Below are 22,897 nucleotides of genomic sequence, written 5' to 3'. Positions count from 1 at the left end.
GAGTGTGTGTGCGTGCGCGCCTATTATTCTACCTTATTCTACCTAGCGGCGCCTTAACTCTGCCGCTCTCTTGATGCAATGAGAGTCTCTCCCACCCCCCAAAATACCCCCATATCCCTAACGGGAAGAGACCCCTTGGATTCCTGGCCACATCCTGGCCACACAGGCTTGCTACCTTCTTGCCATTTCTCCTCAGCAGGCACAACACTCAAAAGGCGGCACAAGGAGCCCTTTCGCGTTTCATATCCTCGCCCCCCCCCGCCCCCACTCTTCCCGTTATGTTCTTGATCCTTTCCCTCTCGGCTTCTCCTTTCCCCCTCCACCCTTGGGGACGCTTAGCTCCAACGACGCATCCACACGGGCAACCAGCAAGGATCGAGCCCGCCTTTCTCTCCGGGCCTCAGTCGCCGGGCGGGCGGGCTCGCTCTGATCCGGCTCTTCTCTCGTTGGTCCGCAGGGCCGCTTTCCCTCCCCGGCGGGCTGGACCTACGGGACGAAACAGCGGGCGCGGCTTCCAGGTGGGCGGGTGTCACAGCCGCCGTCAAAGCGCTCTGAGCCGAGGAGCGCACGACTCGACGCCGAGTGAGCCGGGGGCAGCCGCGGCTCTCCGAGAGATCCCAACCACGGACCATCAGCCACCGCCGACACCATGCCTCCTTTGAAGGTCTGCATCATCGGATCCGGCAACTGGTAAGGATTACGGACGCCGCTGGGATGGGGTGGGGGTGGGGGGCTGGGAGAGCCGGCGTGGGGGTAACAGACCTGTTGAGAGACCCCCCTCTTCCCCTGTTTCTGCCACTTCCCGGGAGCTCAGCCTGAGGTTTTTCGGGGTGGGGCTGGGGCTTGGGGGGGGCGGAGACACGACACGGAGGAAAAGGATCGCCTCTGGTCTCTTTTAGCGAAGAGCGAGATCCCAGCGTCCCCTGTCAGGCGATCGGGGCGAAACGAGGATTGCATTGTTTTGTTTTGTTTTTAAAAAAGAGGGGGAGTCGCGAGTTTTATAGGCGGCCAGTTCTTGGTCAGATCGCTCACTCTTCAGAGGCAGCGCCGGTCTACCCGAGGGTCATTACACACCTGAGAAAATAGCGACACCTTTCACACAATCCCTCCCCGCCACACACATCCCAGTTACGCGTTCCGTTACCACGTAGGAACACCGAATAATGTTTGGGCGGCCTCCTGCAGGCTCCAACGGGAGGTGGGGGGTGTCTGTGGCAGTAAAACCATCCATGTTTTGTGGCATCTTAAGAACTAACACATTTATTAAGGCCTCTGCTTTCCTGGACAAGATGGCATCTCTCCATTGGGGAGGAAATACCAGACAGATGGGGAAATGAAATGTAGGAAGTACAGGGTGTTGTGGTACTAGCTAACTTAGACATTGTAACCACAAAATTATTTTGGGGATTCACGCATTTTTTGCACTCACACTGAGATTCCTGAAAGCTTGTGCTGCTGCATGTGAGTTGGTTTTTAAGATATGCCCGGACTTCTGCTTGTTAAATTATTCTTTGAGTGCCCTTTATCCACTATTCTACAAAACCAGGCACTCAAGAAATAAATGTTCTTTGGAGCCTGCTGATGATCATGGTTTTTTTTTTTTTTTTAATTCAGAATATTTCATTAAAATATATAATATTGTGCACCTTTCCTTCCAAAACTTCAAGAACCTCCCTCATTTCTTTATAACATGAGTTGAATGAAACTGAAAAACAAGTATTTGACACAAGATTACAATGAACTGGAAATTCAGTTTAATGATATATATGACAATGGTACATAAAGACACTATATAGAGATGGACATTAAAATTCCTCTCAAGGTGTTTACAAGGATTGGAATTGTGTACCAGATGAGATATCGAATATATTCTTAAAGAGTCTGAAGAGAACCCCAGAGAGAAGTGCAATGCAATCTTAACTGTCTTGTCATGACAACATTTTGATAAAATATCTCTTGTAAAAGTCAGTTGACCAGTCACTCCAGATGATTTATATGCGACAGGGAGACATTGGTTCTGTTTTGGATTAACAATGCTATTTATCTAGAGATACGGGGGCAGGGGGGGAATCCAAGCAACTGAAAATTTACAATTTAATTTACAATTTAAAAAAAAAGTACAGGCAGGGATAGAATAAAATAAGAAGAAAATAATAGAGCTTACTAGTATCCCCTATATAAGTCTCCTATCTAAATATTAACCAGGCCCAAGCTTTCTTAGCTTCTGAATCCAGAAGTATACCTATACTTCAAAAAGGGATTAGGAGAGATATGGTTGATTGGTTTTGGAAGGGGCTAAGTGGATTATTGCAGCCACAATTTATATCATTTATTTATTTGTAACCTTACTGGTTAATTCTGGAAGTCAGCTTAAAGCAAGTTTTTGAAATATGCATCTTAACAGAAAAATAATAGAGAAGTTCTAACATTAGACAGAGTGAAGCAACTTTCTCTGATATCTGCTTGTTGGCTCTTTCAATTCCAGGTCCCAAAATAACTTGATTATAAACTTTTTTTTGTTCCAGGCAGCAAACCCCCATGGGTTGACACTTATTACATATTTTCAGATGATAATACCTGACTTACAAGCTGAAACTCTAATAATGTTTACACTGATCAAATCCATCTTTCTCTTCATTTTACCCCACCCTGCTCTTTTCATGAAGTCTCTGTTAATCATCTTTCAGTTGACATAAAGCTTTACATTTCTATTTTACAACAAAACAGCTTTGTTAACCAGACATCCAATTTGGCCATTCTCCCAGAAATCCACATTCTGAAAGAAGTGTTGTTTTGCTTGAATAATTATTCAATCTTGAAGAAAATAATGTAACTGTATGCATTACGGGTGCCTGAAGGCTTTTGCCCAGCAGCTGGTAGAATTTCTTGATCTGATGATTATGTGTTCCAGTTTCTTCCAGTTTACTTGTTCCATGTCCTCCCAGCTTCAATATTGATACCAATCACAAAGCTTCCTTCTTTCTTCTTTGAGTCTTTTTTCTCTGAAGCAGATTTCGGGGTGTACAAACTGAAGAGGCCATCAGTGAGAGGGCTAACCTCTAAAGCTGACCTTGCAGTCATCCAAACCAAGGGTCACCAACCTTTTGGACCTCAGGGACCACTAAACTCATAATTTTAAATCCCGCGGACCACAAATATTAATTTTGACTGATGGTGGCTTGCTGACATTGGTGGGAAAGTCGGCCCCATATTCCAGAGCTGCAGTAGTCACAAGAGTAGCCCTTTGGTCATCCCAGAATATGGGACTGACTTTCCCACCAATGTCAACAAGCCACCCCTCAGCGGAGTTCCCTCCCCCACCGTTGGTCTTACCTCCCAGTTCCAGCTCACGTGGCTCTACTCAAGGTAAGGTTTGCGCTTGGCCGAAGGGTGGGGGCCAGCGGGTGGACAGGCCATGTGGGCAGCACAACCTTGTGTTTTCATGCAGCTAGATTAATTGCTTTGGGAGGGGACATTTCTCTGCGGACCACCAAATTTTCTCACAGACCACCGGTGGTCCACGGCCCACTGGTTGGCGACCACTGATCCAAACAGAAAGGAAATTTTCAATCAAGAGCAAGGTGTACTAGATAAACGTACCCACTCTGCAAAACAAAGAAAAGAAAAAGCCCAAACAAAATTTTAAAACAAAAATCCTAATTTAAAATTTTATAATCTATTGTTTGTTTTTTTGAAAAGTTAGATGTGGGCTCTAGCAAGCCCTTGGTATAGCAGACAAGACCCAATTTTAGAAAAAATTGAAAAGTTTCCTGAATGACAGAAACACACTGCTTATCATTGAGGTCATCAATTACGATGAAGAGAGCTACTGATGACCTTTGCACGATCACCAGAGTTGTAGAAATGATTAGGTTCCAGGAAGGCAAAGATGAGTCCTCCCTTGAGTTGAACAACTTCATTTAACACAACGATGCAATTTCTCACAGTCTCCAAGTATTGGCCAGGTCCAGCTATGCTTAGCTTCCAAGCCCATATATCACCCAATCGGGTGCCGTCATTTACTAAAACTAAATTCTGGAATTTACTTCTAAAAATGTGTCTATGCATTTAAGCACAGCATTGAGTGGTCTGTGGCCAGAGATTCACATAGCCTTTAGCCTTTTTCAGTCAGCAAAAATCATTGAATTATTTTGGTACACAATTTTTGCTTTTTTAAAAAAGAAGAAGAAGAAGCATAAGTCCCTTAGATTTCTAATAATCTTAAGCTATTTTAATAAAACTCCCAAACCCTCCAAATTTGGTAAAGTACTAAAGGTTCTTCTTTGCATGCTCAGGTATCACTGCTCTGCACCATCAGCTACTCCCTCAAAAAATGTTAAAAGATTTTTTCAAATTGAAATTTCCAGGCACAAAATGGTGGCTTGGCTTGAATTAGCATGTGGAACTCTGTGGTTTTTATTACCTTGTTTTTAGGGAACAATCTGATCTTTTCCAGTAATATGTAAGAGCTTAAGAACCAAGGCAGTGCCATGATAAAGTTGGGTCATCCTGATTCTAGTTTTACAAAAGCATGGAAACTAGCTTGATGATTTTGGGCCGGTCACTTTTCTTTAGTCTAAACCAGGGGTGTCAAACGCACAGCCTGTGGCCCATGTGCTGGCCCCGTGCCCGCCCGGATTAGTAAAGAGGGGAAAAGTCCCGATATCTCATGTGACACTGCTGTGATGACGGGAGTTTGATACCCCTGGTCTCAACTGAGAAGTCATTACTACCATGGAAACAAGCATAGTAGATTACAGTCCAAAACCTTCAGTTGATCCTATAATGGGTCAACTCAGGCTGATATTAATCATATACAGCAAAGTGGGTATTTTATGAGTTGCATCAGGCCTGACTGGTATCTAGATAATTCATAATCTCTGGTAATGAATTAGTTAATAGCTAATATTTATACTTTGCCTAAGGATTACATTATTGGCAGAACTACCAGATCCAACCAGCAGCTGTTTCTGAATATGAAATAGCTAATCTAGTATAAAGATCATGAACTCTGCATATTGTACCTCTTTAGCAAGAAAGCAGCTATTGAGAAACACGTGCCAGGTCTCCTTGCGCAAGAGAGGCTTCTCCCCACCCCACCAATCTCTTTTTGAAAAGATTACTCAGCTATGCACTCTTAACAATTTCGTTGGTTTCAGAGATATGGTTCTGAGGACAAGACATAATAAATAGATGCACGGCGCTTGAAGTTTAGTTTGTCTCCCTCAATTCCAGAAACTCGGTGTCCTTCTATCTCCCTTACCCAGAAGGACATGATCCCATGGAGCTCACCCCGTGAGCCCTATCAGCATTTGTAAGGTCACACGCCCTCCATTTCTGGGAGACTTTGACCAACAATCTTTTTGTATGAAAGTGGTTTGAGGTTACATGTATCAACCTTGTTATCCTGATCAACCAGGGATAAGAGAGTTCCCTTTGGTTTTTGAATGCCAAAAGGAATAATAAGAAACAAATGATTACAGGTAGTCCTTGATTTACGGCCACAATTGAACCTAAGTGAGAGTTGTTAAGTGAACTTTGCTCCTTTTTTTTACAGTTTTTCTTGCCACAGTTGTTAAGCGACGCTGCAATTGTTAAATTAGTGACATGGTTGTTAAGTGAATCCAGCTTCCCCATTGACTTTGCTTCTCATAATGCCTCCAAAGGGGGTCACATGACCCGGGGACACTGCAACTGCCATAGATATGAACCAATGGCAAGCATCCAAATTCTGATCACGTGACCATGGGGATGCTGCAATAAGTGAGAAAAATGGTCACACGTCACTTTTTTCAGTGATGTGAACTTCGAACAGTCACTAAATGAACTGTTGTAATCTGAGGATTACCTGTATTGTAATAACAACACAATGAAAATTATGTTGCTTCATTTGAAAGCTGTTTCTCCCTCACAAAAGAAATCCTGAATTTCTTGAAGAAAAGGTTACAAATTTTACCTATTGCAAGTGATAGAGCTTTGATAATGACACTACAAATATGCTTGGGTAAGAAATCCTTGAATCTCGCTAACCCTTTTGCCCAGTTTCACTTGAGACATAACAGCCTTTGTTGAGAAATAGTTACTGCTATTGGAAAGTACTAGATCAGGAGATTAACTTTTGGAAGCCAAAAGTTAGAAATATGTTATGAACTAACTGGATAGAGAGGTCTCTTCAAATATGGTCAGAAAAGACAAGATGGCAGCCATAACAGTACAATCAAATCTTAACCTGTTTTTATGCGCATTGCCCAGAATTCCTCAGAGATACTGTGGCTGCCATCTTGATTTTTTTTTGACAATGCACTGTGGACACCCATGGCAAGATACCTCTTAATCAAGAAATATACTAAATTTAACTGAAGGAAAAACTAGTTTGTTCCCTAAATGATTTATTTTTAAATAGGGGAATTGTCTTAGAATAGCGAGGAATGCAATAATCAATAATCATTTTTTTCTTTCTTTCTCTCTGATAATCATTGGAGCTGGTTGCCTGAAATTCAGGGTCATTTTTCCATGGGGTGCATACAATGAGTTAAAATATAAAAAAGAAATTGGGCAAATTTTTGGAGAGATCCATTTCTTACTTCATTAATTCCTCCTCTGTTATCATTGTGCAAGTTGGGGAAATTCAGTCTAACACTGAAAAGTATCCATCTATAAGATGCTTTTCCCCACCTTCACTGGTTTTGCAACCAGTGCAAAATTACAAAATTACTAATCCCCAATTACTATGCTCCAGAATTCCCGATTCCTGGATTGCCTTTTCATTATTGTCATATGTATAGATGTTTCTTCTCAGAGGAGGACAACTTGAAACTTAATGGGATTAGACTTATCCAGTTAAATCAGCACTGAGTATCTAAAGCCACATATATGTAAAGCAGTGATGGGTGTCAATTTGAAGAGGGGAAAAAAATAAGAGGGGGAAAGTTATTTCCTTGCCAAGTTTCTGTTGGCATCAGTGTCTAGTTATAAGAATGTGCTGATGAGAAACAGAATGTACAAGGAACATATAGATGAGAGAAGTGTTAAATTCCTGGCCTTTGAATGCTTTGAGAATAACTCCCAAGAAGCTCTTCAGATGTTCTGCAAACTTTGCACCCCCTTATATTAATTAAAGCAACCCATCTTCCTTTTCACAGAAACCTAGTGGGAAGGTGTGTGTGGGGGGGGGGCTCTTAGATTCACATAATTTTAATGATGGAAACTTTCAGGATTGTCATCCTTGATAGTCCTTGAGATGCCACAGGATCCCTCCAGGAGTTGTCCCTAAATCAAGGATTTGCAATAAAGTCGGAGATGCTTAAAAACACCACAATATTAAGTATAATTAATTCAATGTATTTAAATACACTCAATGAAATCAAAAGAAGGTTTCTGCTGTGGCTTCCTCTACTTCTTGATTTAATCCCTCACATTTTTCCAAGCAGTTCTTCCTGTGCTAGCAGACAAATAAATATTAAAGCATTGCATCAAAAGTGGTATAAAGAAAAAAAATATTTTAAGAAGTTACCTCTATTAAATCTTAATCCAGATGGAAGCTTGATTCTAAAACTGCATTTTTTTTTTAAAAAAAAGATCTACTTTGGATGTCTGGGGGATGGGGGGGAGGGACCCTCAAAGGATATGTTTAAAATCCCAAAGTTGAAAATCCTTCCCCATTTCTGTTTCAAGCTGTTATTTATTAGAGCTATGCCTTATATTTTCTCCAGGAGAAAAAAGTAGCTTACATGGCATTTCTTCTACAGTAATTTGCTTGGCAACAGCATTTGCAGATTGGAACCTGTAATCAAAGTGACAACGCTGGGGTTGCATTATTGCAATTCAAACGTTACCCCTTTGGTACATGCTTCTGATGACATAATGCACCAGCCAAATATTTGCCTGACTGTTACTCGAGGTTCTTCCATGGCTCAGTTAAGACATTCCAAGAAATGAATGTAAAGATAATCTGGTTCTCAGCCCCGAAGGTATAAATGGCCTGAACATTTTATCGCCAGATTATAATGCTAATAAGCACAAATCATAGGGTTTTTTCCAAAATCCAGTTAACTGAAGATGCTCTGCTACCTTTTGAATGTGGAGAGTTCTATGACTTATGGCTATTGATTGGTTGAAGAGAACAAATTTTATGTTTCTTTTATGTCCGCTGCAAAGTCAGCCTAAAGAATTCAAGTTCATCAGGCAACCTAAAATTCAGGCTGGTTTCTAAGGTCAGGGAAAGACTCAAACAGAAGTCCTCAATCCTTTTTGGGTTGGTGGGTGCATTTGGCATTTTAGCTGGGACTTTTGTTGTTGTTTTTTAACGTTAAAAAAATAAATGGGTCAACCCTTTGAGACAGGTCAAGAAAGAGGCATAGCAAGGATTCCATACAATTGTATTGTAGGATACACAAATAGTCCTCGTCATACGAAACCCCTGGTCTTGAAAAAGGACAAGAATTTTGAGGAATGGAGACAACCTCTCTTGTAAACCCGGAGGCCAGATAGTCCAACAATAAGATAGATTAGACTGGAAGATTAGGGGCTGCATCCTCAATATTAAATCTTTATAATGGAATTCAGATTCTACAGCAAAGCTGGCTGAGGAATTCTGGGAGTTGAAGCAGAGATGGTATTCAGCAGGTTCTGAGCAGTTCTGGAGAACCGGTAGCGGAAATTTTGAGTAGTTCAGAGAACCAGCAAATACCACCTCTGACTAGAGATTTTATAGTATCCTTCCCCTTCCACACCCACCAAGCCATGCCCACAGAACCGGTAGTAAAACAATTTGAATCCCACCACTGCGTTGAAATCCACAAGTCTTAAAGTTGCCAAGGTTGGAGACCTCTGGTTTAGAACATCTCTGTTTCAAAGTAGGGAGTGATATCATTCATTTGATAAGTCCTCCTCCTCAATGTTCTCTAGATCAGAAGGTGAGGCATGACCTTGGATTTGGTCCTTCTCAGTTCAATAGAGTTGTCCGCCTTGTTTTAATAGATAAAGTTATCATATATATTACAAAGTTCAATTGGTAGGTTACAACTAATTAACAAATATTAAATGAACTGTTCACACCTTTCATCATTTATGAAGCAAAATCTGGTTACATTGCTCAATCTGGCAGAGAGACAAAAGAAAGAGATCTAACTCTGATAAATTTGCCTTTCCTTAGCTGAGCTTTGCAGTATATGTCCTGAATTCTTCCTATCTGCTTTGCCCCCTTAAAGTATTAACCACATAAAATACACCATTATCTACATTTTCTGAAATAAACTTTTATGAGTCCCCCCCAAAAAACCCAGCTTTAAAGACACGTGAAATGTGTACAATATTAGCTTTCTATAACAGCAATTATTCTTCTCATTTTTTTGTGATAGTTTTCTTGGTAAATTTGTTAAGCTTCATATAGCAATTCCATCAGTTGGTATTGTTTTATTCCTTCTTTAACATATGCACCTGTAAAGCATGTGAATATTAGTTCACCTGAAAGTTATTGACTAAATCATGCAAAATCTCCTTCCAATTGAGCTTGGCTCAAAGTGATTCTTGGTATGATCTACTATAGTACAGCAGCCATGAGCAGCACTGCACACCAGAACAACTAGACACAAGGACAGTTTTTCCCCCGAAAGCCATCATTCTGCTAAACAAATAATTCCCTCAACACTGTCCAACTATTACAAAGTCTGCACTACTATTACTGTTAATCTTCTCATTGCTCCTTATCACCCATCCCCTCCCACTTGTGACTGTATGACTGTAACTTTGTCGCTTGTATCCTTACGATCTATATTGACTGTTTCCTAGAATGATTTGATTGCTTATTGTACCCTATGACTATCATTAATTGTTTCTACGTTATGATTCTTGATGAATGTATCTCTTCTTTTATGTACACTGAGAGTATTTGCACCAAGACAAATTCCTTGTGTGTCCAACCACACTTGGCCAATAAAGAATTCTGTTCTGTTCTGTTCTGTTCCGTTCCGTTCCGTTCTGTTCTATTCTGTTCTATTCGCAATGGAAAATTAGCATTAGAATTAGAAAACTGGAAAAACAGAGTTAATAGTCTAGAGCAGTGCCCCCCCGCAATCTTTTGGGCACCAAGGACCTGTTTTTCCATGGACCAGACGGGGTATGATTTTGTGTGCTGTCTGCATCCTGCAGATGGCATTTTGTTTATTTGCACAGCCTGGTTACTGGCATGCCGCAGCCCAGTGCTGGTCCACAGACTGGGGGTTGGAGACCTCTCGTCTATAGTATAGATGCTTTATAGAAAACGTTAATGAATAGAAGCTTGGGTCACCTTCATAATTCTTTATTTATTTAATTATTAAATTGCTATGCTGCCCATCTCATTATGCAAAGTGACTCTACATTCATAAAAACTGAGTAACAATAAGGTTTCTTAGAATCCTAAAGCTAGAGGGAGCAATTAAGATCATAGAATGCAAAACCTGCTCAATGCAAAATTGAAATTCAAACATTCCAAGGGTAATTTCTAAGCCAGCCTTCCTTCCTTCCTTCCTTCCTTCCTTCCTTCCTCCCTCCCTCCCTCCCTCCCTCCCTCCTTCCCCTCCTTCCTTCCTTCCTTCCTGAGATGCTTGGGATATTTAGAAGTGTAAAGAAAAAGGTTGAGATTGTAACTTTTGTTTATTCTAATGCGCTGAAAAAAGTTGGAAAACACTACTTTTTCTTTCTTTTTTCTTTCTTTTCTATTTTGAAAGTACATCCTATTGTTGGAGTTGCATATATATACTTTTTCTTTTATTTAATGCAGTCAATTAATTTGTAAGAAAGTATGCTTTTTCTATGAACCATATAAATAGTTGCAATTTCACATTTCTCTCTCTCTCTTTTAAGGGGATCTGCCATTGCAAAAATCATAGGCCAAAATACCAAAAGCTCCAACCAGTTTGACCCAGTTGTCAAGATGTGGGTATTTGAAGAACTAATTAATGGTCGAAAACTCACCGAGATCATTAACCAAGAACATGAAAATGTGAAATATCTCCCAGGGCATAAAATACCTCCAAATGTGGTAAGTGACAGCAAAACATACCAGAATGGTTTCAGATTCAAATTATATTCCAGTTAAGTTCAAAGAAAGTAGAACAAATAAGTAACTTAGGCAAGAACAAATTACAGCTCCCAAATTCATAATGTGACATTGAAACATACAGGATATAGATGAGATGTGGTCCATGGGGCCAATTGACTTAACTTGATTGCCAGAAATTTTTTAAAAATTCCAAGCAGAGTGTGCCATATAAAATAAAATAGCACTTTAATTATTCATTGTTGTCATAGTGTATGTTCAGCTGCAGCATCCTGCATCTGATCTCTTATCAGCATGTTATTTTATCTCGTTACTTTAAACAATTTACAGTATATAGCTACCCATTTCACAATAGACAGGGCTGTCAAACTCAATTTCATTGAGGGCCACATCAGAGTTGTGTTTGACCTTGAGGGGACGGCGCATGGCCAGCTCGACATTGCTCATGTTGGGGGCACCTGTGGTGGCTCGGGCGGGCTGGGGGGAATCCATTAACCTTCCTTTCCTCTCATTACAATCTTCCTTCCTTCCTTCCTTCCTTCCTTCCTTCCTTCCTTCCTTCCTTCCTTCCTAACTACCTTCCATCCTTCCTCTTCTTTCCCCTCTTTCCTTCTTTTCCCTTCCCCTCTTTCCTTCTCTTTCCTTCCTTGCTCTCTTCCCATCTTTTTCTTTGTCTTTCCTCTTTCCCTTTCTCCTTACTTGTCCCTTCTGGGATGCTCAAATGCAAAAGGGGAAACATTTCCCAATGCCTCCTTGCCTTGTGATCAAATGTCACTTTTGTTTGTTTTGCTAGCACTCTGTCAGCTGGGAAGGGCTGTGTGTGGCTCTCCCAAGCTCCATTTTTGCTAGCAGGGGCACCATGGGCCAGTCCTTCGCTGTTTCTAGGGCAGCCCCACAGCCCAGATCTAAGCAACCCATGGGTCAGATCCGGACCACGGGCCTTGAATTTGACACCCCTGCTCTAAGCAGTGCATATTAAAATCAAAAACACCATCATATTTTCTCTGCTTACAGCCACCTGTTTACTGGCCATTTGAAGTTACAGCGGCATTGGAAAAAAGTGATTTATAGCTGGTCTTTGCACTCACAAGCATTGAGTATTCCCACAGTCACATGATGAAAAATTGGGAGCTTGGCAATTGGCACATATATTTGTGATGGTTGCCCTGTCCCAGGGTCACAGGATTGCCATTTGTGACCTTCCTGGCTGGCTTCCAACAAGCAAAGTCAGCAGGGGAAGTTGGATTTGCTGAACGACTGTGTGACGCACTTAACAAGGGCAGTGATTCACTTAACAGCCATGCAAAAATCATAAAATCAGGTGCAACTCGCGTAGCAATTCCCTTGCTTAACAGTGGAAATAGTGGCCCAGTTGTGGTCATAAGTCAAGGACTACCTGTACCTATAAAAATTAACATTGCAAAAAGAAATGATATAAGTGTGCGATTCCCCCCCCAAAAAAACCCACTTCATTTTTAATTCCAAAAGTGAAATGAAAGACATAACCAGACTCACTTAACCTGCCCCCCACCCCAAATTGGGGAATTGGCAATTAATGGCCAAAAAACTGGCCTGTTTTCTGCTGGGAAGAAAGAACCAAGATAAAGCACCATAACTTATATGCCATACACATGATGCCCCATCGGGACATAGGCACATACTAGAATAGAATAGGAATAGGAATAGAATAAAGTAGAATAGGAATAGAATAATAGAATAGAATAGGAATAGGAATAGAATAATAGAATTGGAAGGAACTTTGGAGGTCTTTTAGTCCAACCCCCTGCCTAGGCAGGAAACCCTACACCACTTCAGATAAATGGTTATCCAACATCTTTTTAAAAACTTCCAGTGTTAGAGCATTCACAACTTCTGGAGGCAAGTTGTTCTAACTGTCAGGAAATTTCTCCTGAGTTCTAAGTTGCTTCTCTCCTTGACTAGTTTCCAGCCATTGCTTCTTGTCCTGCCTTCAGGTGCTTTGGAGAATAGGTTGACCCCCTCTTCTTTGTGGCAGCCCCTGAGATATCGAAGCACTGCTATCATTTCTCCTCTAGTCCTTCTTTTCGTTAGACTAGACATACCCAGTTCTTGCAACCGTTCTTCATATTGTAAAGAGGTGCAGTAATATCACCCCAGGGCAAGGCCTATGTTCCTTTCTCCCATTTTGTTGCAGACCGCATTGCACATAACAGAACACTAGACCAAAGTGTTTCAAGCCATTTTCTTTGGTGAAATTTAAATCTGCCTGTCCTTAAAGAATTCTGTACTGGTAGCGCTTTGACCTATGACCACAATTGAGCCCAAAATTTATGTTGCTCAGTGTGACAGTTGTTAAGCGAATCAGTGCAGTTATAGTAACACAGTTGTTAAGTGAATCTCGCTTCCCCACTGACTTTACTTGTCAGAAGGTCGCAAAAGGTGATCGATCACGTGACACCGGGCACTGCAACTGTCCATAAATGTGAACCAGTTGCCAAGCATCCAAATCTTGATCACGTGACCACGGGGATGCTGCAATGAAAAACAGCCCTGTCACTTTTTTCAGTGCCGCTGTAACTTCAAGCAGTCACTAAATGAAGCGTTGCAAATTGAGGACTACCTGTATTGTCAATGTAAAGCTGTGCAGTTTTTCTCTCTGAGTTAACTGCGAGAGAAGCCCTTCCTTCTTTGTGGCAGGAATAGAATTCTGTATGGAATGTTCTCAAACTACCATATGTGGTCCAAGTCTCTTGTTTTGTTAAGGAACCTGAATCACCTATTACAATTGCTGTAGGAACCCCTGGTGTTATGTGTACAAACTGCATGCTTTTAAACACCCATGTGCAAATATCGTAATAAAGTACATGTGATGTTTAGATTGTGCCAAGCATATGTTCCGGCTGCCTGCATTTTTCACTTTTGCACAAACTGTTGGGCAAACAAATATTTACGGCTTGTTCTATGTTCTCTGTGCTTGATTGTTTTGTTGTGGTAAACATCTTCCAGGGGTGCTTTCCTCATTCAGTATTCAGTAGGAGAATACTGTAATTATTGTGGCTCAGAGGTTTGAGCCTGCTTTGTCAGAGGTCGAGGACTTGGACAATGAGGAAGAGGAGGATTTGGCTCTGAGGTTTGAGCCTGCTTTGCTAGAGGATGAAGACTTGGATGGTGAGGAAGGGGAGGATGTGGCTCTGAGGTTTGAGCCTGCTTTGTTAGAGGATTTGGAATCGCCTTCCTCCCCAGGACTTTCCTCCTCGGCAGGACCTTCCTCCCTGATTGTGCCTCAGGTGTCGGCAGATAATCAGGAGAGCGTATCAGAGCCTCTGACTGAGGATCAAGCTGAGGAATGCTGGCTTGATGCGAGGCAACGGCGCAGGCAAAAGTGTAAGTTGCAACGTAGAAAGAAAGGACAAATCAGAGACTGAGATGAGGGACTGACACGCCCCACAGGGAATAAAAGTGGGTGTGTTCGCTCTGAGAACTTGTTCGGGACAATGTGTTAATTTGTGAGAGAAGCTTCGAAAGATTCTGTGTGTGTGGCGATAGCTTGTGATTTATGTTCTTGCTTTATTATCGGACTTGGCAGACAGCTTGTGTGAGACTTCCAAGAACTTTTCCGGCTCAAGGAATTTAACCCTGTCATTACTGGACTTGTTTGCTTGTTTATATTCATTTGGAAATTTGGACTTCACACATCATTGGCACAGGTGAGACATAACATGTAATCTTTTTTCCTCTCAGGTTGCTGTACCAGAAGTGGTAGAAGCAGCAGAGGAAGCTGATATTTTAATATTTGTCGTACCTCATCAGTTTATTCCCAAAATTTGCGAGCAACTTACTGGTCACATAAAAGCAGGAGCAATTGGGATTTCACTGATCAAGGTAAGGAATAGTGTTTTCTTCTTTCAGTGGGAAAGGTATTTTAATAATGGTCCTTATTTGACATGCATTTTAAAATATCAGTATAATTTTGTTATTTTATTGTTAACCCCCTTAAATGCTACTTCTGGGAGAAAGCTGGAGTATACAGTGATTAAAAAATAGTTAAATAAATACACATACCCATTTTAAGAACTGATGCAAACGCATGAAGAATTGCTCAGTTTACATACTGCATTAAGCCATAGTTGATGTAACCATGGTTTATGGAACAAATAACATTTAACTGAGCTTATGGTTTATCCAAAGTATGTACAGTTTAAAAATCACAATGGCTAAGTCCATAGAGTATTCTAATCTAGAAACCATAAAAATTACATTCTGCTTTAACTCCATGTGTGAAATTAATCTGTTTTAGTAAAAATTGTACAGATTTGTACAATCAGATTTGTACAAATTTGGCATTCTGTACAACCTTTTTTTTTTAAAAGCATTATGGTAGAGGAATACTTTTAAGAAAGGAAGATACCATACTTTGCAATAGGAATCTTAAAAACTATGTTTATTCCCCTTTATTCATTTTAAAACTCAACTCCGGTTCAGTCTCATAAGCAGTTTGTTTGCTGAATACTGAATTATAGATCAGTGGTTCATATGTATTTCAAAATTGAAGTAACAATTGGCTTCAAGTGACTTTTCCAGGCTGGTTTAAATTTAAGATTAAAAAAAACAAAACGGAGTGGTGAGTCAGTCAGCAGATCACACAGACCTTGATCAAAGGTCACTTCTCCTTTCTCTGGTTTTCACTCTTACCCAGTGTGCATATATACAATTTCTGTTTTTGTGAAGACCTTTCACCTACTTCCAGAAGACATAATGAGGCAAACATGATTAAATTAGCAGCGTACATAGGATTATATGTTGCCATGGAGGTATTGGTTGACATATGAGGCCGGATTAATTAGCTGCTAAATGGAATATTCCACGGTGCAAAGAATTTATGCCTCTGCTAAAAAAATGTTAAAGAAGCTCTCCTATTGAGTGTGAAGAGAGGGATTTGGCATTATCTTCCTCCAAGGTAGTTTTTAATTTTCTCAGTCCAGCCAACAGCCTGGCATTCCCACGTGGTTTCTCCTTCAAGGACACATCAAGATTAGCCTCATTTTGCTTCCCAGATCATCCAAAATCAGCCTGGTGTTACCCACCAACCAATGACAGCTTTGACTGTAAAAATATCTCCTCTATAATTCAGAGCCATTATTTTGCATTTCTGTCTTTGTGTATATCTTACGTTATACCGGTAGACCTCAACTTAGAACCATTCATTTAGTGACCTTGTGATGTTACAACGGTACTGAAATAAGTTACTTCATTTTTCACACTTACAACTGTTCCAGCATTTCCATAGTCACGGGATCAGAATTTGGTTGCTTGGCAACTGGCATGTATTTATGACAGTTGTACTGTCCTGGAGTCATGTGATCACCGTTTGTAACCTTCCCAGCCGGCTTTCAGCAAGCAAAGTCAAGGGGGGGGGGGACCAGGTTTGCTTAATGACTGCATGATTCACTTAACAACTGCAGTGATTCATTTAACAACTATGGCAAAAAAAAAAGCTCACAAAATGGGGCTAAACTCACTTAACTGCTTAGCAATGGAAATGTTGGACTCAATTGTGGTCATAAGTCAAGAACTACCTGTACGCCTTTTAAAAATGTGTTTAAAAGCAAGTTTTTTTGTTTTGATTTTGTAAAAATATTCTTTATTGTTTTTATTGTGATTGTACTTTTGGAATTGTAAGCCCCCCCAGAGTCATTAACTGAGGTGGGCGTTTATAGAAATTGAATGAATAAATAAATGAACATTAGAAAATCAGAACATAACAACTGAACCGAATGAGAAAATACAATGTACCATCATGTCAGAGATGCTCAGCTGACTTTCTTAACATCAGGTTTGCAATTTGCACATGCGGTACTCATTTAGGCTACCCTTACTATTTGTGATGGAGTACGTACGTGGAGAAGTAGTGGAGGGAAGTCTTGGCAGCAGAGTTTTTCCACAGAGATGGCAATATATAGAAATAGCAAAAACATTTACGCTTATATACTGCCCCATAGCATTTTTTGGGTTTTTTGCATATTGCCCCAAACAATCGGTATTCATTTTACCAACTTTGGAAGGATGGAAGACTGAGTCAAACTCCAGGTTGTGGGAAGAGTTTGCCTACAGTACTGCACTTTGACCACTGTACCACCATTCCACCGAAAAGCCCAAATTTAAGAGACTGTGCAGTGCCAAACTGGATGGGGAGGGAGGAAGAGGTTCACGGGAGCCGCACCCTGTAACCTCTCAGGATATATCTATTAGGGTTGAAGGTTATGGCTTTAGTTGGCAAGATTCTGTTCATTGGGGATAAGCAAATAAAGATAAGCCTCAATTGGACTTTGCTGTGTCATCACTGAGCTTGAGCCTAACTCTATATAATCCAATGCAAACAACTTCTGCACTGCTACTAGAAGTTATGGCCTCGAACCCAGGAAACACAGATATTACAGCTTGAATGGACTGGTCATCTCTCATGATTTTAAATAAAACTGAAATGAAATGCTGACAGACAGCTCCCATGGAGGAAGAAAGGGAAAAAATCCTGTTTGTTGCAGCACTGGTTCTCAGGTAAAAAGGTCGTCCCTATGTCTTCCTTGGCCCAATTTTCAGAGAAAACAACCGGTTCCATAAACCACTGTAATCTATTGCAGCGCAGTTCAACTTGCATTTGCTTTGACCCCCTCTTTTTTTCTGCTAAGTAGGGTATAGACGAAGGCCCTGAAGGACTGAAACTCATCACCGACATCATCCGAGAGAAACTGAAGATAGATATGAGCGTGCTCATGGGTGCCAACATTGCCAATGAAGTGGCAAATGAAATGTTCTGTGAAACTACCATCGGTAATTGACTCATAAATTATTGGTCTTTCACGCTAGGGAAATAAATCCACTACTAGCAGATGGAGTCAGCCAGTTTCTTTTTAAAACCAATCATATCTTGGATAATAGTCGTAGATTTTTTAGCAGCCAAGACTTCGTGTCCTCTTATTCTTTGTATGCTATTGCAGCATTTCTCACATTCTCTCATTCATCTTTTAAATTTGCACCCTGATTTTTTTGCTCAGAAAGCCCAAGGTAGTGGATGTGGTTCCTTCCTACACTTTATAAACCCCCAGCCTGGTTGGGAGGCAGTAATTGGTCAATGTCACTAGATAAAATTCATAGCCGAATGGTCCTGAGTAATATCTGGCACTCTTAAATTAACTGTGGTTTGTTTAAATCTTAGTTTATTCAACCCATTTTTCATGAACAATGGGAGGCGCCAAATGACAAACTAAATAGCTTATTTATGAAGCCAATCAGTGTACTGTAGTGATGCAGCTAGTCCACACTGCAGATCCAGATTTTCCTCACCATCCCTGCATTTGCAGTGGCACACTGAACTAGTTTTAATCTTGCTCTCCCACCAAACAGCAACTCCTGTAAAAACTGGCCAGTCTCTTTTATTTCCTTCTAGGAGATACAATCAAGTTGAAGTTCCTTTTTTTCTTTAAGCAAATGCAGGAAGTTTATCCTTCAGGAAGCCTAGTCCTCATGTTCTCACTATGTTACTTTCAGTAACTATGTCCATGCCTCCCCTCCCCACCCCCGCTTCCCTCAGGAAGGCTGCCATAAGACACCACACAGGGGCTGTTATTAGAAGAAAAAAAAGTTCATATATTGCTCGAAATACAGGTAGTCCTTCACTTACAACCCGCAATTGAGCCCAAACTTTATGTTGGTAAATGAGACGTTTAAGTGAGTTTTGCCCCATTTTACGACTTTTCTCACCACATTTGTTAAGTGAATCACCGCAGTTGTTAAATTAGTAACACGGTCCTTAAGTGAATCTGGTTTCCTCATTGCTTGTCAGAGGGTCGCAAAAGGAGATCACATGACCCCAGGACACTGTAACTGTCGTAAACATGAGTCAGTTGCCAAGAATCTGAATATTAATCATGTGACCTTGGGGATGCTGCAATGGTCATAAGTGTGAAAAATGGTCATAAGTCCCCGTTTTCAGTGCTGTTGTAACTTCGAATGGTCAGTAAACGAAGCATTGTAAATCGAGGGCTACCTGTAGAGTCTTTTCAGGAAGCTTGAGATAAAATCAATGCAATCAGAAGGAAAACGTGCATGTTTTTTAAAAGAATCATAATTAGTATCCTTCATTATCCAATGATATAATTATTTTATTTTATTTTTATATTAATATTTCACCACAGTTCAATTGACTTTGTGCCATTTTACAATTAAGAATATAATATAATCTTGTTTTTTTCTCAGAAAGTCTATTTCTATTTCACATTTATTTCACTGCCTGTTGACCAACTTGGAAAATTTCACTTGATAGCTCATTTTCACAGGGAAATTGTCTTTGTTTTAAATGTTTTCTGTATATTTTTGACACAAAGATACATATATTTAAAAAAAAATCATACAGGAAATAATTCTATCCCGTCAAATGCTTTCTTCTATTGTCGGTTAAAATCTCCTGTGATTCTTTTCTTAGGTTCTAAAAATGCTAAAAATGGGAAGATCTTCAAAGAATTAATGCAAACCTCAAATTTCAGAATTACTGTGGTGGATGACTGTGACACCGTGGAACTCTGTGGTGCCTTAAAGGTTTGTTATTCCAAGGAAGTAATTGTGTTCATACGATATATTAAACTATACTATGCTTAGCTGTAACTTACCAATTAAATACTTAATGAGCTAAATGTATACTAAACATGAAACCATCAGGTGTGATTTACCTATCTTACTGGCTATGTTCACATAACACTCTGAGCTATAAACAAAGTTATCACGTTTTAATATTTATGTGAATCCCTCCATGGTTAGGCCAAATGCAGGTCTGCATACCGAGTTTGCTGCTTAGTTGAGTCATAAAAGTTTTACATACTGATTTTTAATTGAGATTATCACCAATAAATAAAACAGTATATCTTTACATTCTAAGTACTAGATTAATTAAATACACCTATGAGGTCTGTCTCAGGTCTGTAGCTCTAATAGCAACTAAAGCTGTTCAACTATAGTTACTAATTGGGTATCCAAAGTTCGTTCTCTCTCTCTCTCTCTCTCTCTCTCTCTCTCTCTCTCTTTCTTATAAGGATCATTTTTCATGATATTCTGCTTTAGCATCTTAACCTCTTAATTCTGGCTAATGAAGGTGAAGCAGAAGTCCATTATTTTTGTTTTCCTTTGTCCTATATAATCTCCTAAAACAGAATTATTACTACATCTGAACCATATATCATTAGGACTAATTACAGTCACTAAATAGAACAGTTTAAGGCTTAAACTTTAAGCTGTAGTTTGTTCAGCCATAGTTTCAGTCAGTTTTTCCTAGTTGGGTTTTTATGTATTAAACTATAAAGCATAATTAACATCTGGATTAGCCTGGCAGCCTGGTTGGTGGTATCAAAGTGGTAGTTATGGGTCTTGTGTGGGAGAGCCCAAGATTTGAGGGGTCCTTGGTGGTCTCTGAGTTTGGTTGTTTGCCTCCAGACATTCCATTATCCAACTAAGTAACATCATCAGGGCTAGTAAGGGTTTGGTCTCAGTTATTAGAACCCAAGATTATCTGATGTTTTTAACTCATGATTTCTTTTTTTCCTTCTTCCTCATTTTTCCATTGGATGTTAGAACATTGTGGCTGTTGGAGCTGGCTTCTGTGATGGGCTGGGCTTTGGGGACAATACCAAGGCAGCTGTGATTCGCCTGGGCCTGATGGAAATGATTGCCTTTGCTAAAATCTTCTGCAAGGGCACAATCTCCATACATACATTTCTGGAAAGCTGTGGGGTTGCAGATCTGATTACCACATGCTATGGGGGACGTAACAGGAAGGTGGCTGAAGCATTTGCACGTGGAGGAAAAGTAAGGACATGTTTTGCTATATTCCCTGCATGAGGAAGAGAAGTTGGCTGCATTTTAAAGATAAAACTACATAGCTTAGTAGAGCACAATTTTGGGGAAGTAGCCAGACATGCTGTTGGTTGATGGGGGCAGGGTCAGTGTGTTTTTGACATGTCTGATAATATCCTGTATATATTATTATAACTCTCGTGTCTGTAACGTTTAACTGGACAAAATAGCATATCATAGAACAAAACATTTTCAAACAAGGTACCACAAGTGGGCTAACTTACAGAAAGCATCCCAAATCTGGGAGCCATGACTCCCATGGAATTGACATTTGGCAAATTTTATAGACAATTTTATGACCTAAAATGGTCATAAAACACTTAATGACCTAATAAAAATGTCATAAACAATTTCCTGTGGTCAATATCTGAAGTTTGACTTGGCTACACAGTTCAACATGAGCTACTTTCAAGGCAGATGTATTTGTGAATATCTCCCTGAATTTTTAAGGGCTATATTAATTTTTAATTAAGAAGTTTTCAAGTACAGGTAGCCTCCACAATCCTGTGATTTCTTGAAAGTAAGCCCTTACAATTAAAAAAAAGAAACCCTCAGCTTTATAAGTTTGAATTGAGACTGCTTCCCCACATTGCAAACACAGGGAGAATGCATCTGCCTCTAAAGCAGATTCTCCATTATTCACTTACAGCATTTCCTAGAGTCATCCAATTATTTCTGAATCCATATTTCAAAAATGAAAATGGCTTTTATGTTGCTTTCAATGAAGATTGAGTACTGTTAGAAGCTACAGTCGGACCCTGAGGGTAAATCGATTTTGTGAACCCAGCCAACTGGTTCATTCAATGGTTAAAGTGTGAATGCATGTATAATGTCACATGTAGCTCTAAATTATATTATTATTATAATACATTTCATAATTTTAAAACCATTAAACTCAAATAAGTTTAGAAATGGCTTCAAAATCCTGTTTATTTAGTTTGTACTGTATTGGAAAGTACAAAAGCAGGATAAAGGGTGCCATCTCATTGCTAGAGCTTTAAAATATTCAGATTTTTTCATCAGCTTATATAGAATTTAATGCCATTTCATTCATTCTAAAACAAGCAACTCGTACTTTATTTTAGACAATTGAACAGTTGGAAAAAGAAATGTTGAATGGACAGAAACTACAAGGACCTCAAACATCAGCTGAAGTCTATAAGATCCTGAAGCAGAAGAATATGGTTGACAAGTAAGTAGGGTTTTTTTAAGATACTAAATACACCTATGAGCAGCCGTGGGTCATTCAGAACATTTCAACCAATAATCCAGTGACTTTTGTTATTTTTGTTGGCTGCAAAAATACAGAGCAATATTTTCACTAGATAATAGTGAAGAATCAGATCTCTTTCTCTCTCTCTTTGGTGCTCTCTAGTGGTCAGAATTTTTGCAACCCGGTTTTGCTAATGCTAATTTTGGGCCTGATATTATTAATTAATCTAAAATTTCAAGTGAAATGAAACAACTCAAGCTAATTCAACTCATTTTTTTTCTGCTACTCTTATTGCTATAGCTATTTAGCTGTAGAATGTCCAATTATTATACACCCAGCACTCATACTTGTACATCTATGTAAAAAATAAAAATCCAAAGATACTCCAAAGATGACTTTTTCTCACCATGCTAATTTTTCATTCTTTTAAAAGTAGTGGGATGTTATATTTAATTCCATACTTGTGGTATGAAAGAATTACTTTCAAAAGATGGAACGTCTCTAAATGTTTTAATTTGGTTTCCGTTTCCACGTGATTATATCATGATCTATTGTATGTAAATTGATAATTCAAGTTGATTCAGAGAAATTTAGGAGTTCAGTATTTTTAGATGACCATTCGTTGTGAAGGATAGTTAATTGAAATTTTCAGTTGATTAGAGCAATTCGTAAACAAAACTTGTAAAATAATTTCTACGGTAATTTATACAACCTTCAGTTCTAATCACACTGCTATCATTATCCATGAAAAATTGTATGTCCAA

At 39.7% G+C, this 22,897-nt stretch overlaps 1 protein-coding gene across 1 annotated transcript in view; it reads left to right on the top strand.

Annotated features, from left to right (window-relative positions):
* Positions 1 to 569: 569 nt before the first annotated feature.
* The window catches only part of LOC113441207 (glycerol-3-phosphate dehydrogenase 1-like protein), a 26,290-nt gene continuing 3,962 nt past the window's right edge, over positions 570 to 22,897 (top strand). Inside the window, exons 1-7 of the mRNA XM_026708092.2 lie at positions 570 to 690; positions 10,846 to 11,023; positions 14,762 to 14,902; positions 17,710 to 17,848; positions 19,500 to 19,612; positions 20,639 to 20,872; positions 22,006 to 22,112. Coding sequence (XP_026563877.1) covers positions 650 to 690; positions 10,846 to 11,023; positions 14,762 to 14,902; positions 17,710 to 17,848; positions 19,500 to 19,612; positions 20,639 to 20,872; positions 22,006 to 22,112 — 953 coding nt within the window. The 5' untranslated portion in view covers positions 570 to 649. The remainder of the gene's footprint in view (positions 691 to 10,845; positions 11,024 to 14,761; positions 14,903 to 17,709; positions 17,849 to 19,499; positions 19,613 to 20,638; positions 20,873 to 22,005; positions 22,113 to 22,897) is intronic.

The sequence above is a fragment of the Pseudonaja textilis genome, chromosome 1, assembly GCF_049901715.1.
Source record: "Pseudonaja textilis isolate UNSWEBS1 chromosome 1, rPseTex1.2, whole genome shotgun sequence".
Taxonomy (NCBI): domain Eukaryota; kingdom Metazoa; phylum Chordata; class Lepidosauria; order Squamata; family Elapidae; genus Pseudonaja; species Pseudonaja textilis.
Note: the sequence above shows the minus strand (reverse complement) of the source record. Positions and strands in the feature narration are given on the sequence as shown.